Source organism: Vitis vinifera, chromosome 18, assembly GCF_030704535.1.
Source record: "Vitis vinifera cultivar Pinot Noir 40024 chromosome 18, ASM3070453v1".
Lineage (NCBI taxonomy): Eukaryota > Viridiplantae > Streptophyta > Magnoliopsida > Vitales > Vitaceae > Vitis > Vitis vinifera.
This window is the reverse complement of record NC_081822.1, coordinates 22,541,560-22,555,783: the sequence shown is the minus strand read 5'-3', so window position 1 is coordinate 22,555,783 and position 14,224 is coordinate 22,541,560. Positions and strand designations below refer to the sequence as shown.

General features: G+C 31.2%; 1 protein-coding gene across 1 annotated transcript; it reads right to left on the bottom strand.

Annotated features, from left to right (window-relative positions):
* Positions 1-2,675: 2,675 nt before the first annotated feature.
* On the bottom strand, positions 2,676-3,599 carry LOC104877953 (uncharacterized). Its single transcript, XM_010647527.1, has one exon. It carries the CDS (start codon positions 3,597-3,599, stop codon positions 2,676-2,678), a length of 924 nt encoding a protein of 307 aa, XP_010645829.1.
* Between the last annotated feature and the right edge of the window lie 10,625 nt (positions 3,600-14,224).

Sequence of the window (14,224 nt, the reverse complement as noted above, 5' to 3'; positions counted from 1 at the left end):
ATATATTTATTATTTTTATTTAATTATTTTAAAAGGTTTTTCAATACTTATATAAGGGTTTTTTTTTAAAATCAATTTTCGTCCTTATTAGAATTTTAAAAATTCGAATATCAATGTTTATTTCTCAATATTTTTGTAAATTTCCAATCTCAATGTTTCTACAACTTTTAATATTTTAATTTTCGAAAGAATAAGCCTTTGGATTCCATACCCACAAGAATCATAATGACCTTTTTTTTTTCAATTGACATTCTTACATTGAAAACCACAACCCTTTTAGATTCTCTCCCATAATTTCATTTTTTTTTCTATTTCTAGTCAAATATTCTTCTTAAATTGTCATTTCCAGCATGGAAATCTCCCATTCCACATTTTCATTGGCACATTTATGCTTACTTTTAGATATAAATTTTAGATTTTTCTCAAGAGATATTACCTTTTTTTCATAATGACATTTTCTCTAAGAATGTTTTTTCCCAAAATAAAAATAGGAAAATATTTCATTTGTTTGATGTAGAAATCTTAGAGGATTCCAAAGAAACAAGCAACATCCTAGACATATCATTTGAATTTAGTTGCATAATAAAAAATTATTAATTTATTTAGTTAGTGGATCCTATATGAAATTACAAAGATTTTTTTTATAGATTATCTTAAAAATTTATTGAATTAATAATATATATATATTTGAGATATGATCGATCGGAAATGTATGTTTTTGGAGACGGAATTCAAAATTTCAAGGGCAATATTTTATCATTGAAAGTAAATTTTCTTGGAGTGTTGAACAAGGATGGGAAGAATTGAGAAAAAAATTTAGTACAACAAATAATTTTCTATATATATATATATATATATATATATGTATAACAATAAAAAATATTTTTAAAAACAAAAAAAATAGTGTTTTTAAATATATCTTTTAATTATTTTAAGTTATTTTCAAGATTAATTTTAAAAAATATCTTGTATACATGAAGAATGATTAAAAATAAACCATTATAAGTAATAATTATTTTTCAAATATATTTAAAAAACTAAAAAAATATGTTAAAAACATTTCAAGTCCCAATAAATTTTATTTTACAAAGTATTAAAAAACTATTTTTCATAATTATTTTCGAAAACACTTATTAAGCATGATAATTTTTAAAAAAATCGAACATTACATGTCAGAAAGCCTCTAGGGGGTATTTGGTACACTAGAAGAGGGAGTGAGAATAGACATCTCATTCATTTTCTCCCTTATTTCTATGTTTGTATAAATGTTAAGAAGGCAGAAGTGGAATAAAAAATTATTCAGGCAGAAATTAAATTCAACTTAAAAGTCAGATTTGAATTCATCAAAAGTAGGTGATATTCTGATTAATCAAACTCATTTGATAATATAAAATAACCTAAATTTACTATTTTACTCTCTTATCTCATTCTTTAAGCCCGATGCTTATCTTCTTTGTAAAGTAGAGACTCATTCATCATCCACTTCTATACAACAACTGATTCTCCCAAACTGAATTAATCAAACCTTCCATGACATTTAGAAAAAAAATTTCATATGATACTTGTTGAAAATTAGAATGAAATTTAAATTCTTTTATTTCCTCTTTTGGATATAGGAAAAACATTTGCTAGCTTTGAGAATTTAAATATTATAATAAATATATTTTTTTTCTTTTTTGTTTGGTAAAATATAATTTTATAACTATTTAAGCATGACAAATTATTCAAATTTTTAATAAAAATAATGATTGAATATTTGTACATTAGGGTTATATGATTTTTTATGGTTAATTTATTATTTATTGAGTACATATATATTTTTAGTCTTATTATTTAATAACAAAAAACTCTCAAATTTTATTTTTTAAAAATAAAAATAAAAATAAAAAATTATTTTAAATTATATGAAATGATATTATTATAAATTTATTTCTTTTTCATTTTCATTCCTATTATTATCAAACATTGGAATGGAAATAAATAATCATTCCAATCTTACATTCTTAACTTCATCCAAATGTTAGAAATGAAATCATTAAATTTATTTCTATTCACTAAAAAATAGGAATGAAAACAAAATATTCATTTTCATTCCCGTACCAAACACCCCCTAAATATTATTCCCTCATCAATGTGGTAGTTGTTAACATGAACACTCATTTATTTAGGATGCTAATTACAACTATTTTTTTTGAACCCGTGATCTATAGAAAAGGACCAAGTCCTGAAGGAGCAAGCCTTTGGATTCCATAAGAAAGATGGATGATATCTTGCGGGCAGATACATGCACTCGTGAACAACAACCCTTTTAATATTTGAAAGATAAAAAATCTCAAGTGTCATTGTCAAACGTGAAAATAACTAAATAATATTCGTACAAAATACCAATTTTGTGTTAATCAAACATGGCTTTTTATTTATTTTTGTCCTAAAAAACAATTATCAAACACACCGATCCAAACATATCTTATTTTGAAAGAAACATAGAGAGATCCACATGAGTTTACATGATGACCTCTCAATTATTTAGGATGCTTACTCCTCTAGCCTATTGATATAATGGACACAACGATAACACAGCTACAAAGAACAAAGAAGAGGGCCAGGATCTCCCATGAAATATAGAGTGTCATTTAATTCTGAGATGTGGCACCTTACTGCCTGCCTTTCTATGGTCACCAACTTGGAGGAGCTTCTTCTTGTGCAATCGAGCTTGGTGTTTCAGGAGGCTCCACTGGATCAGGACCTGAAGGAACAAGCCTCTTCACCCCAAAATGGGTTTTGGTAAATGAAGTGGATGGTGTTTCAGGAGGCTCCACTGGATCAGGACCTGAAGGAACAAGCCTCTTCACCCCAAAATGGGTTTTGGTAATTGAAGTGGATGGTGTTTCAGGAGGCTCCACTGGATTAGGACCTGAAGGAACAAGCCTCTTCACCCCAAAATAGGTTTTGGTAAATGAAGTGGATGGTGTTTCAGGAGGCTCCACTGGATTAGGACCTGAAGGAACAAGCCTCTTCACCCCAAAATGGGTTTTGGTAAATGAAGTTGATGGTGTTTCAGGAGGCTCCACTGGATCAGGACCTGAAGGAACAAGCCTCTTCACCCCAAAATAGGTTTTGGTAAATGAAGTGGATGGTGTTTCAGGAGGCTCCACTGGATTAGGACCTGAAGGAACAAGCCTCTTCACCCCAAAATGGGTTTTGGTAAATGAAGTGGATGGTGTTTCAGGAGGCTCCACTGGATTAGGACCTGAAGGAACGAGCCTCTTCACCCCAAAATGGGTTTTGGTAAATGAAGTGGATGGTGTTTCAGGAGGCTCCACTGGATTAGGACCTGAAGGAACAAGCCTCTTCATCCCAAACTGGGTTTTGGTAAATGAAGTGGATGGTGTTTCAGGAGGCTCCACTGGATCAGGACCTGAAGGAACAAGCCTCTTCATCCCAAACTGGGTTTTGGTAAATGAAGTTGATGGTGTTTCAGGAGGCTCCACTGGATCAGGACCTGAAGGAACAAGCCTTCTTATCTCATATCGACCAGCAGCAAGAGAGAGCAAGCAAAATATGAATGAAGAGAGGAGGTAAGTCCTCAAGACCTCCATGGTTAAGAGGCTGTGTCTCATCTCCAAAACACTCTTGTTATATACTTATATAGGCATTTCATGCACTTAAAACTCACAAGCCGTTTCATCCAGCCATGCACAATTAATTTCGTTATAAAGTTGCAGTATTTCTAAGGACACCCTAATTGATAGACTTTCCACCTGTCTTTCTATAATCGTGTCCTTTCCTTTTTCTTTTATGTACGTAGAATTCTCAATTGTGTCCTATATTAGGAATATATTAAGGTGGACCCATCAACTATTGAGAGTAACTCATTAAAAAAGGTGTTTTTTTTTTCCTTATTGCTTATTTTCTTTTCCGAATAGTTCCTTTCCAAAAAAATAAAATAAAATAAAGTTTATATTATTTAGACCCGCAATATATTTCATGAATTCTAATATCTGTCACATGCAACATGACATAAATCTATTAGCAAATAATCATAATCAACCTTTTCTTTATTAGGAGAGACTGTGATACCTTGTAAAGAGAGACCAAAAAGCAAATAGAGTAACGTACTCTTAATCACCTAAATATTAATAAAAATTCAAAAAATTATGAACTTGCTGCTAAATAATATATATATATAGTTTTTCACTTTGATACTAAGAGAGTGTTTTTTTTGTTAGCTTTTTGTCGATTTTCTAATTTTTTATTACTTATTATAAATTTTTTATTGAATAAAAAAAATCAAAATATTTAATTTTTTCTAAATAAAAAAAATTAACATGTTAATTTTTTTTTAATATTTAATAGAAATAAAATATTATAAAAATATACGATTTAATACTTAATACTATTAAGTATTATTTAGTTTTAAGTTCTAAGAAAAAAAAACAAACACGATCTTAATTTTATATATATATATATATATATATATATATATATATATATATATATATAATATTAATTTACTTGATTGACTTTATTTTCCCTTTTTTATTTTAATAATAAGTGGATCTCAAAATAATTATAAAAATTACAAAATTAATTTAACATAAATAAAACACATTTTTATTGGTCTTACATTTTAATGGAAATTTATTTATTCATTGATTCCCTAACCAAAGCACTCTAATTAGAATTTTTTATTTTTCTTGTTCTAGGTTTGAGATTGTCTTCCTTTGTTTAAGGTAACCATACAACTAAACTTCATTTAATATAAATTATTTTTTTGTTTTTAGTTTCCTTGATTTGAGATTTACTTAATTTCTTTATGTTTGCTACAGAGATAGATAAACCCTATAAAGGCTAATTTTTAAAATGGAATGCGATAAGAAAATGAGATTTTTTTAAAAGAAATGTTGGGTTAGGTTGGTATGGGTATGATTAAAAAAAGTATGAACATTTTTTATAAAATATATTTAGTAAAATATTGTTTTATTTTGAGTTTTAACTAACCTAAAATATATTGAAAAGAAATAAAATTAATTTTTTTTATAATATACAAATATGAGATATATTATAAGAAATATATTATTATTATTATTATTTTAGTTTTATGATGAATAAAAGTATGTTTGATAGTGATTTTAAGAAACACTTCTATTTTTTCTTAGACCGAAATGATAAAAAATTTTAAGTATTAAAATGGTTGAAAATACTTCCTAAAATCTCAGTCAAACGAGCTCTAAGTCTTATTTGAATCAACTTTTGAAAGTTAAAAGATATTTTTTAAAGTTTAATAAGAACTTCTACATCTATGATTTGTTTGAAAGTGTTTTTACAAAGCACTTCTAGTATAAAAAACGTATTTGAAAAAAAAATCAATATTTTACTCTACTCAAATGAGTTATGATTTAAAAAATAACTTAATATATAAGTCAAGAAAATATTACTTCTTGTAAAAGTTTTACTTTTTTCAAAAAATTTATGACTTAAAAAATAATTTAACATGAAAATCCAAGAAATGTTAATTCTCATAAAAGTTGTTTCATATTTAAAAAAATAATAGTAATATTTACATAAATACTAATCTAGAAAATGTTAGTTGTCATAAAAGTTCTTCCATATTTAATAAAAATAAAAATTAGACAAATGCCACACTTTAATAATTGTTTTTTTTAAATGATTTTTTATTATTAATAAGTATTTTATTTTTCATCTTTTATTTTTTTATTACTTCAATTAAAATCATCTTTTTAAAAGATATCTTATCTTTGACTATTAGAGTTTGGTGTGTGTGTGTGCGCGTGTGCATGTGCATGTGTGTGCATGAGTGCGGTATGAGTGTGGATATGCATGTGTGTGTTGGTGTATAATTTAGGGTTATGATATCCGAAGTCTTAATCTTCCAGGTAGGCAGAAGAAGAAGTTTCTCTTTGGTACTCTGATATTTCTTAATGAAGTGTTCTAGCGCCAAGCCGCTTGAAAGCAAATGGGACCACTTAATTAAATAGAGGGTAGGTGGGCTAGATAATCTAAGGAGAGAAATGGTGTTCATACAAGAGTAGCTAACGGAATGGGCGAAGTAGCTCCGTAGTCAATCAAGTTAAGTAAGTAGGCTCACCCAAAGGAAGTTCCGTAGTGAGTCAAGTAATAACACTAAATGAATCTATAATAATTTTCAATAACATAAGTTACCATAAAATAAAGAAATGAAATCCAAGAAGTCAACCACGGCACATCGAGCAGATCACGGGCATTCACATCTTGGTCAAACGGAACTGTGCGTGATTCTCTCATGAATCGCCTTCAGCAAGGTATAGCATGATGGGTCTGAACCGGGGGAGAAATCTTTCTTCATGGATACAAGACATTCGTTGCTGATCTAAAAAAGATCTTATCCCGTGGGCGTTAGCGGACATTTTTCATTCTTCACTTGGTCCTTAGTAGCGTTAAAAAAGGTAACCGATTAGGTTTACTTTGGAAACGCGCTAAAACAGGCCTATAGGTTCGCCTTTATAATAGAAGAAGAGTCTCTAATTAGATAAAAATATATATAATTAGTCAGATCGTCTAAAGCATGAACAGAATCACCTTTGTTCTGAAGGCCTAGCGAGTTAAGCGAGTTCATTTTTTTTTTCAAAGGCGGTCCTTTTCTTTTCCCGGACCGATGACTCGCTTGTTCAGTACTGCTAACTATTATAGGAGGATGCCGCCCCTTCGGGACTACCAGTCACTTTGGTTGTTGAATCTTGTGCAAGTTAGGTTGTGGTTGTATTGGCTGCAAGCGGAACGTAGGCGCTTTAGGTGTGTGTTGACCATGCACTCTCGCGTCATGTAATGTCGTATGTATGATAGAGGTGGTGTGGTGATTGACCTCCATGCTAATGGTTATCCCTAAGGTTCAACGAATGAATGAAGCTATGATCGTACCCGGATAGAGATGATGGTCTTCCTCTGATGTCTCAAAGCAGACCATAATAGAATAGATAGGTGAAGCAGCCAATAACAGTCTGTTCTCGCCTATCAATAGATAGCAGGTTGCTTCCAAGCTCAAACCATTTGAAACTGAATTGCTACTTTATTCTTGTTATTGATAGGGTGGTATTCTCCGCCCCTGTCAAATAAAGTAGAGGGAGAGAACTGGAAGAGAGAATGAAAAAGAGCAAAGGGTGGTCATAGATCACGGGAGAAGAATGGCTAACACGTTGATTGCCTTCGAGACTATAAAATATAACCCAAGCGGTCTAACCCCTGGTGCGGACCCCAACCGAAAGGCGCTAGACGGACTAACGGCAAGCGAGATAAAGAAAGCAGTTGGCCCTATGTGTAAAACCTTACTGTGGGAGAGTTTTTCTCCAATGAGAATCTAAAAAGTCTTTGGGCAAGACAAAAAAGGAACTCGCCCTTTGACACCAAAGGATAAGAGCTGATTGCTAGCGATGACTTGGTGAAGGGAATCTATGAGAGAAGGTTCTCAAACCAGGTTCCGACCGACGCGGAGCCAACGAGTTCAGTCGAACAACGTAACGAGTCTAAGGGCGACTTGAAAGGAATGGACGGGCGTAGGCTTAATAGTGAACGCAGACCCCCCTGCTTTTAGATATGAGATCAATGACTTAAAAGACAGATGCCAAGAGAAATTGTTAGACTTCTTTATTGCGTTGGGAAAAGAGATCGAAGACGAAGATTTTCTGACGCAGTGCGGACACTAGATGGAAAAGACAGAGAAGAGAACAACCCACTGGAAGGGCATACCTCAATGAGCACCAATCTCCCCCGGCAAACATCTATCTGCACGAAGCCGACCTATGGATAGAAAGAAAGATACAGGAAAGGAAAATGAAAAAAGAAAGAAAAAAGATGCTTTGGGAGTGTGAGAAACGCGGACGGGGAGTACGCAGTCGAACAACCGCTGGGGCTTCCAGCAGTGATAGCTGAACTAAGCAGATGGGCTGCCCAAAACCTGGAGCTGACATTTCAATTGGAAATCAACGTCGGATCCCGGCTATCCAAAAAACGTAGATGGAAGCGGAGGATCGCAAAATGCAACACAACAAGGGGCGAACCAAGCGCTTGCGCGAAGGAAAAAGCGAATGTGCTTCTATTGTAGCCGCTCTAATTCTCCCCTCTTGTACCAATCTTTTATATAGTGGATTTCCTTCTTCTTTGTCCATGGTTTTTACCATCTAGAGTTTTCCACGTGGATTTGTGTGTTCTTATTCTCATTCTTTTATTGTCTTTTCTCGTTATTTCGATAAAAGTCAAAATAAAATTGTGATTTGAAAAGCTCTAATTTTAGTATTACGAAATTTGGTATATTTCATTAGCTAAAATAGAGTTATATATATATATATATTTGGTATGTAATAATGTTGCTTTGTGGGAAAATGGTTGTTGAAAAATGAACTTGAGATAAGTGTGCGACATCGAATATGTTAAGCAGTGATATTAATCTAGTATTAATATGGGTGCAATTTGAATGGGTTGGTCAAACCCAACCTAAACCGAACTTGATATTTGGATAGATTTGGACAAATATTTTCAATACTAGGATTAAGCTTGGGTTAATTTTTTTCAACCTAAACTGAATGTGGTTGGGCTCGAGCAAAGGTTTAGACAATTTGAGCCTAACTTGTACTCAATTTAATTTTTTGTACAATATTTATAATGTTTATTATCTAGCATAATAATATTCATTTTCTTTTTAGATTTTAAAAAATAGATATCAAATTATAATTATATTATATACTTTTTTATTTGTTAGAAAGATATATAAGTTTATTTTTTTATTATTATTATCTTGAAATTTTATCTTATTTATTGTTTAAATTTTGGTATAAATATATAGAAAAAAGTTTTTAAAAACCAATATGAATGGATTTTGAATCATGCAACCTAATCAACTTGACCAACTCGAGTCTAACACAATCAACTCGAGTTTAATCTCATCAATCTAAATTCAACCCGAATTTAGAAACATAAGGTTGAGTTAGAGTTGGGTTAAGTACCTCATGTTATAAATTAGGTTGGGTTGAACCTAGGTTGATTGTTTTGTAATTCGAGTTGGACTTGGGTTAGCTATTAACCCGATCAACATGCCCAAATTGTAGCCCTAACTATCAAGATAATCAATATCCTGAAATGAATGTCCTACTTTGTACTTTCTAACCATTAAATCTTAAGATAAGAGGATTAGCTTGATTATATTAACTACCAGTTAGTTTTTAGATGAGAAAGTGAAGACCTTTATCACAATATTTTTCACCATAATTTTTTTTTAAAATTTTATAGGCTTTAATATCACGGTTTTAAAAACTGGACCAAACCGGCGATTTGACTTGCCAGTGTTGGAAACCCTGGATTACTCCGTTCTCATGCCCTGAATCGTGTAGGGTGCATCCAAATCTATCATAGGCTTTCTAAATCTATCATAACAAATAAACATGTATTAAAAAACAATGTGGATACCATAAAAAACATAGATCTAGAGAATAAAACCACACACCATTGATTTGGATGTTCTTGGATCAATTCCAATCGGTGTAGATAGCTCCAAAGTCATAATGGATCTCGTAAATACCATGATCTTCCTCTTGATGGCTCTTCCTTGTGTCTAGGCACTAAGATGGTGATCTCAAGGGTGAAAACTAGGGTTCTCTCTCTAGACTAAAGGGGAGAATGACAAAACTTGGAAACCCTAACCCCTAAAAGGGTATTTATAGGCTTCCTACTGAGCTTAAGTCATTTAAGCTCACTATGGGCTTGGATCACTTAATCTAGCCCAAAAAGGTTGCTAATTGATTAATTAACCATATAAGGCTCTAATTAATCAATTAGCCAAGTCCAAACATACCACTCACTTATCCTTGTACAACCTTGTGTAATTACCAAAACACCTTTATGCACAAAAGTGAACTAATAACCCATCCAACCTTCATAAACCATGCCATCAAAGAATATAAGCTCAGAGCAAGGACCATTGGGACCTATAGGAGTACTGGCTTTCTCATAATCAAATTCTGAAATTGACTCAACATCCCACTACAGAGAGTCAACTATACTCCAATACCCTATGTATATTACAATGGTACACCAAGTGCTTAGGTTCATGACCTACTATCTACTGCATGTAGACTCCCCATGAACTGATGTACGTAATTTAATAAGGTAGTACTATCACTTATCAAGATTACCTCTCAAATCCCTAAATTACAGATCCCACTTATTATGTGATCAAATGACATACTCTAGCTTCAATGAGCATATGTCAAATTCTACTAAAGGAATTACTATGGCCATAGATTTCATGATCACATGTCTTTTGGATTACCCAATGGGACACATTGTCTCAATCCCATGAGATATCATGGTGCCTCTATTGAGCATACCTATTGCCATCAGCCTCCATCAATAGTGACCCAATTCATAGGGAAATATGACCACTTTAGGGTCTCACCCATAGGTTAAAGCCTCTTATTGATTTTGGCAAAAACTCAATATTCTCTCAAGGTTGAAAGTCCATGCAGTATAGTAACTTGGTAAATCATGACAATTGATAGTCTTGCACCATGATTCACCGTAAGGCTTGTTCAATGTGCATCACATACACTAGTGCACTCACCATGGGAAACCCATCCTGATGGCCAAGACAAGTCATCCCTCCAATTAAGAGGTAGTGCACTACAGTTTCTATTGGATTGCCCAAATCCATGAACCAACTATCAACAACTTATCTACTTACAAGGAACCCATGACTTGTATTTTCTATGCAACTCTTGATTCACCTAACTTATGTATAGTGTAAGAGACATGGGTTAAATGCTCAAATCAATGTCAATATACTAAAGGGATAACAAAGTGATAGTTAAGTTTAACTTTGTTACATCATGTCTTGCTTTTGGGGGCTCAATCCCAACAGTTAAACCATTAGTCGGTCACCATTTTGGTCTGGTTCGTCTTTGAGCCGACCTTGAACCATCGAAATCGGTGGTTGGATTGGTGAACTAGCTAACCTAATCAATTTTGGACAATCCAAATGGTTTGAAAGACTTTTTTTTCCCTCCATGTTGAAACATCATTTTGATGCATTTTGCATCAAAATGACGTTGTTTTGCCCCTCTACCCATCCTCTACCTTCTACCCTCACATTCACTTACTGCCTCCATTTCTAGCTCCTCCTTTCTACACCATTGTCGCCCCCTCCAACCCCGACCCAAAGTGTCACCGCCGATTGACGACGATCTCATCCCAATGATGATGCCATCCCGATAACTACAACTTCCTATTTCTACGTCACTATCTTTACCTCTAGCTCCATCCTAAAGCGTTGTTGTTGACTAATAATAAGGCAATTCTGGCGATGCCATCACCTTGACAACGATGTCATCCCAACGCTATAAGTTGTATCAGTTACTATAATTCAATAAAATTTTAAAACTTTTAAGTTTTAATATAGAAATATTAAAGTTTATAATTAAATTTATGGCTATAATTTCGTGAATTTTAAATCAAATTCTAGGTTACAATACTATGTGATTATATTTAAAGGGAGAATTGTGCTTTAAACCCAGATGGGCCTAGAAATTGGCTCAAGGTCCTTCTATCACCCATAATAGATGGCAAGGATATGAAATAATAATGGACAAAAATACCCATTTGACTTACCACATCAAATATAATAAATTGTTCCAACTCCTGTGGTGTTTATGGGACCCATCATTTTTGTCTTTATTCCACCACTCTTCACATGCCAACTCTAACAAATTCTCCCTTATTTTACCATTTTTGGATTTTTCATTGTTTTTCTAAACTCTTTTATAAAAAAAAAAAAAAATCAACATTATTTTTTATTTTTAAAATATAAATAAAAAATTACATTAATAATTTAAAACTATTTTGAAAAATACTTTTTTTAAAAATATATTAATTTAAATAAATGAAACCTATTTTTTACATTTTAAAAGTAAATAATTTAATGATTAAAACACTATTTAAAAAAAACATATTCACAATTTTCTTTTCTTTTATACTAAAAGGCATTTTTAAGTTTTTTTTTTTTTTTTTTTTTACTATTCTAAAATAAAAGGTTTAAAATTTATTTTAATCTTTTTCCTTCCTTATTTTAATAACTTTTTGAACATGACTTCTAGTAATAAGTTATATGAAATTTTGCAAATTTATCTTCTAAGGATTTTTTTTTTTTAAATGATTTGAATTAATTGAAAGTTTATTAAAATAAGAAAAAAAAAAAAGGATGGATGAAGAGATTTTATTTTAAATACCCAACTAAAATGTTTTCCTATGATCTTATTTTAGAAGTGGGTTGTGTGAGTACATAGTATATTAGAAATTGAATTTTTCTTGTATAAAATGGTTGAATGATATATTTACTCATTTTAGATGAAAACAAGTAGTTAAAAATTATATAGGTTATGTTTAAGTTTGGCTTAAAAATATTTTTCGAGTTTTTATTTTTATTTTCTATATTGTCTCTTTTTGAAAATACATTTATTTAAAAAATGAAAACTATTTTTAAAAATAAAAATTGAAAACCTTGTTTTTTATTATATGAAAATAATAAAAAGAATTAAATTTCATTTATTGATTATTATTTTTTATTTTTTCCTTTAGTTATTTTAATAATAATAAAAAAATATATATACTATGTTCATAATTAAACAAAGGAATTGGCCAATTGTGTGTTTTTTTGTGTTACCATCTTTTACATGAAAAATAATTAAATAGCCAAATTATATATATATATATATATATATTACTCTTTTAATTATTTTTTCTCTTATATTTTTTTTGTATAATAGAAATTTTTTAATATATCCATAATTAACAAAGTAATAGATTAATTGTGCATATTTTGATCTATTAAAATAAATTACTTTTTAATTTAAATATGAGATATTATTGATAAAAAAGAAATAAGATATAATGTTGTAATATCAATAGTAAATATTAAAATTTCTTTTACGTGTTTTAATTGTTTTAAATATCTTTTTGTAAAAGATTTCAATCGATTCTGATTCACTCCTTTGCTTCTTCTCTCACCTAAGATTAGGGAAATCTCCTCATACGCATTCCTTTATCACATATTCATGTCATGCACGTTTGTATACTTGCACATGACAATTTGAATACTAACCTTGCTAATGATTATTAGGGAGTGCGCTTCATATTCAAGTTTTTCCCCATTTTCTCAACCAAATTAATGGAAGCATGGATAAGACACATATTGAGCTTATTCAGTATTATGTATAGAATTTGTGCTACTATACAAAGGTGTTACACTAATTATACAAGGTCTATACATTAATTGAACAAGGGGTGTACAAGGTTGCCCTTTTGTGAAGGATATTAATTGATTCTGAACCACTCCCTATCTTATTTTCCTCAACCAAGGAATGAAGACTCTTCTCATACACATTCTTTCATGACACACTCCTCTCATGCACTTTATTACACTCGCAGATGGCAATTCAAATATCTATCCCATGAATGATGTTTAGGCAAAATAAAATTTGAATTTAAGTTTTTCGCCTTTTAATCAACCAAACTATTAAAATCATGTTTAACACACCTATAGGCACATATTCATTACGAGGGATATGAAATTTTCATCACCGTATAAGAGTATTACACTAACTAAACAAGGGAAATGTATTAAGTGTACAAGGGGTTTAACAGACTACCTTTTATGAAATGTTTCAATCGATTTTGAACTACTCCTTTATTTTCCTTATTACCTAAGGATTGCACACTCATGTCATGCACTTTATTTAACTCCCACATGGAAATTCCAGTACTTTTCTTAGTAATGATGTTTAGGGAAAAAAATTTGACCCTAATCCACCATTTTCTTTACCAAATCATTGGATGACATACATTGCTTGATGAAACACTTATCTCATGCATTTTTTTGACCTCGTACATGTTTATCTGATTGCCTACCCCACTAATGATGAATAGGGAAAATATTAGGTTCAATTTTCCTTTTTTTCTTGAGCCATGACAATGGAAACATGGTTAACCCACTCATATGCACACATTGCATTCTAGGTTTATGGAATTTGTGCAAGTGTCAAAGGTTTACACTAAGTGTACAAGGTAAATGTACTAAATGTACAAGGGTGTATAAGGCTACTTTTTTTGAAGGAATTTAATAGATTTTAAAAAACTCGCTAACTCATTTCTTTTTTCCAAGGATGGAGGACATTCCATAGACACA

Excerpts from the sequence above, each read along its gene's own strand:
- LOC104877953 (XM_010647527.1), bottom strand. The coding sequence starts at position 3,599 with ATGGAGGTCTTGAGGACTTACCTCCTCTCTTCATTCATATTTTGCTTG.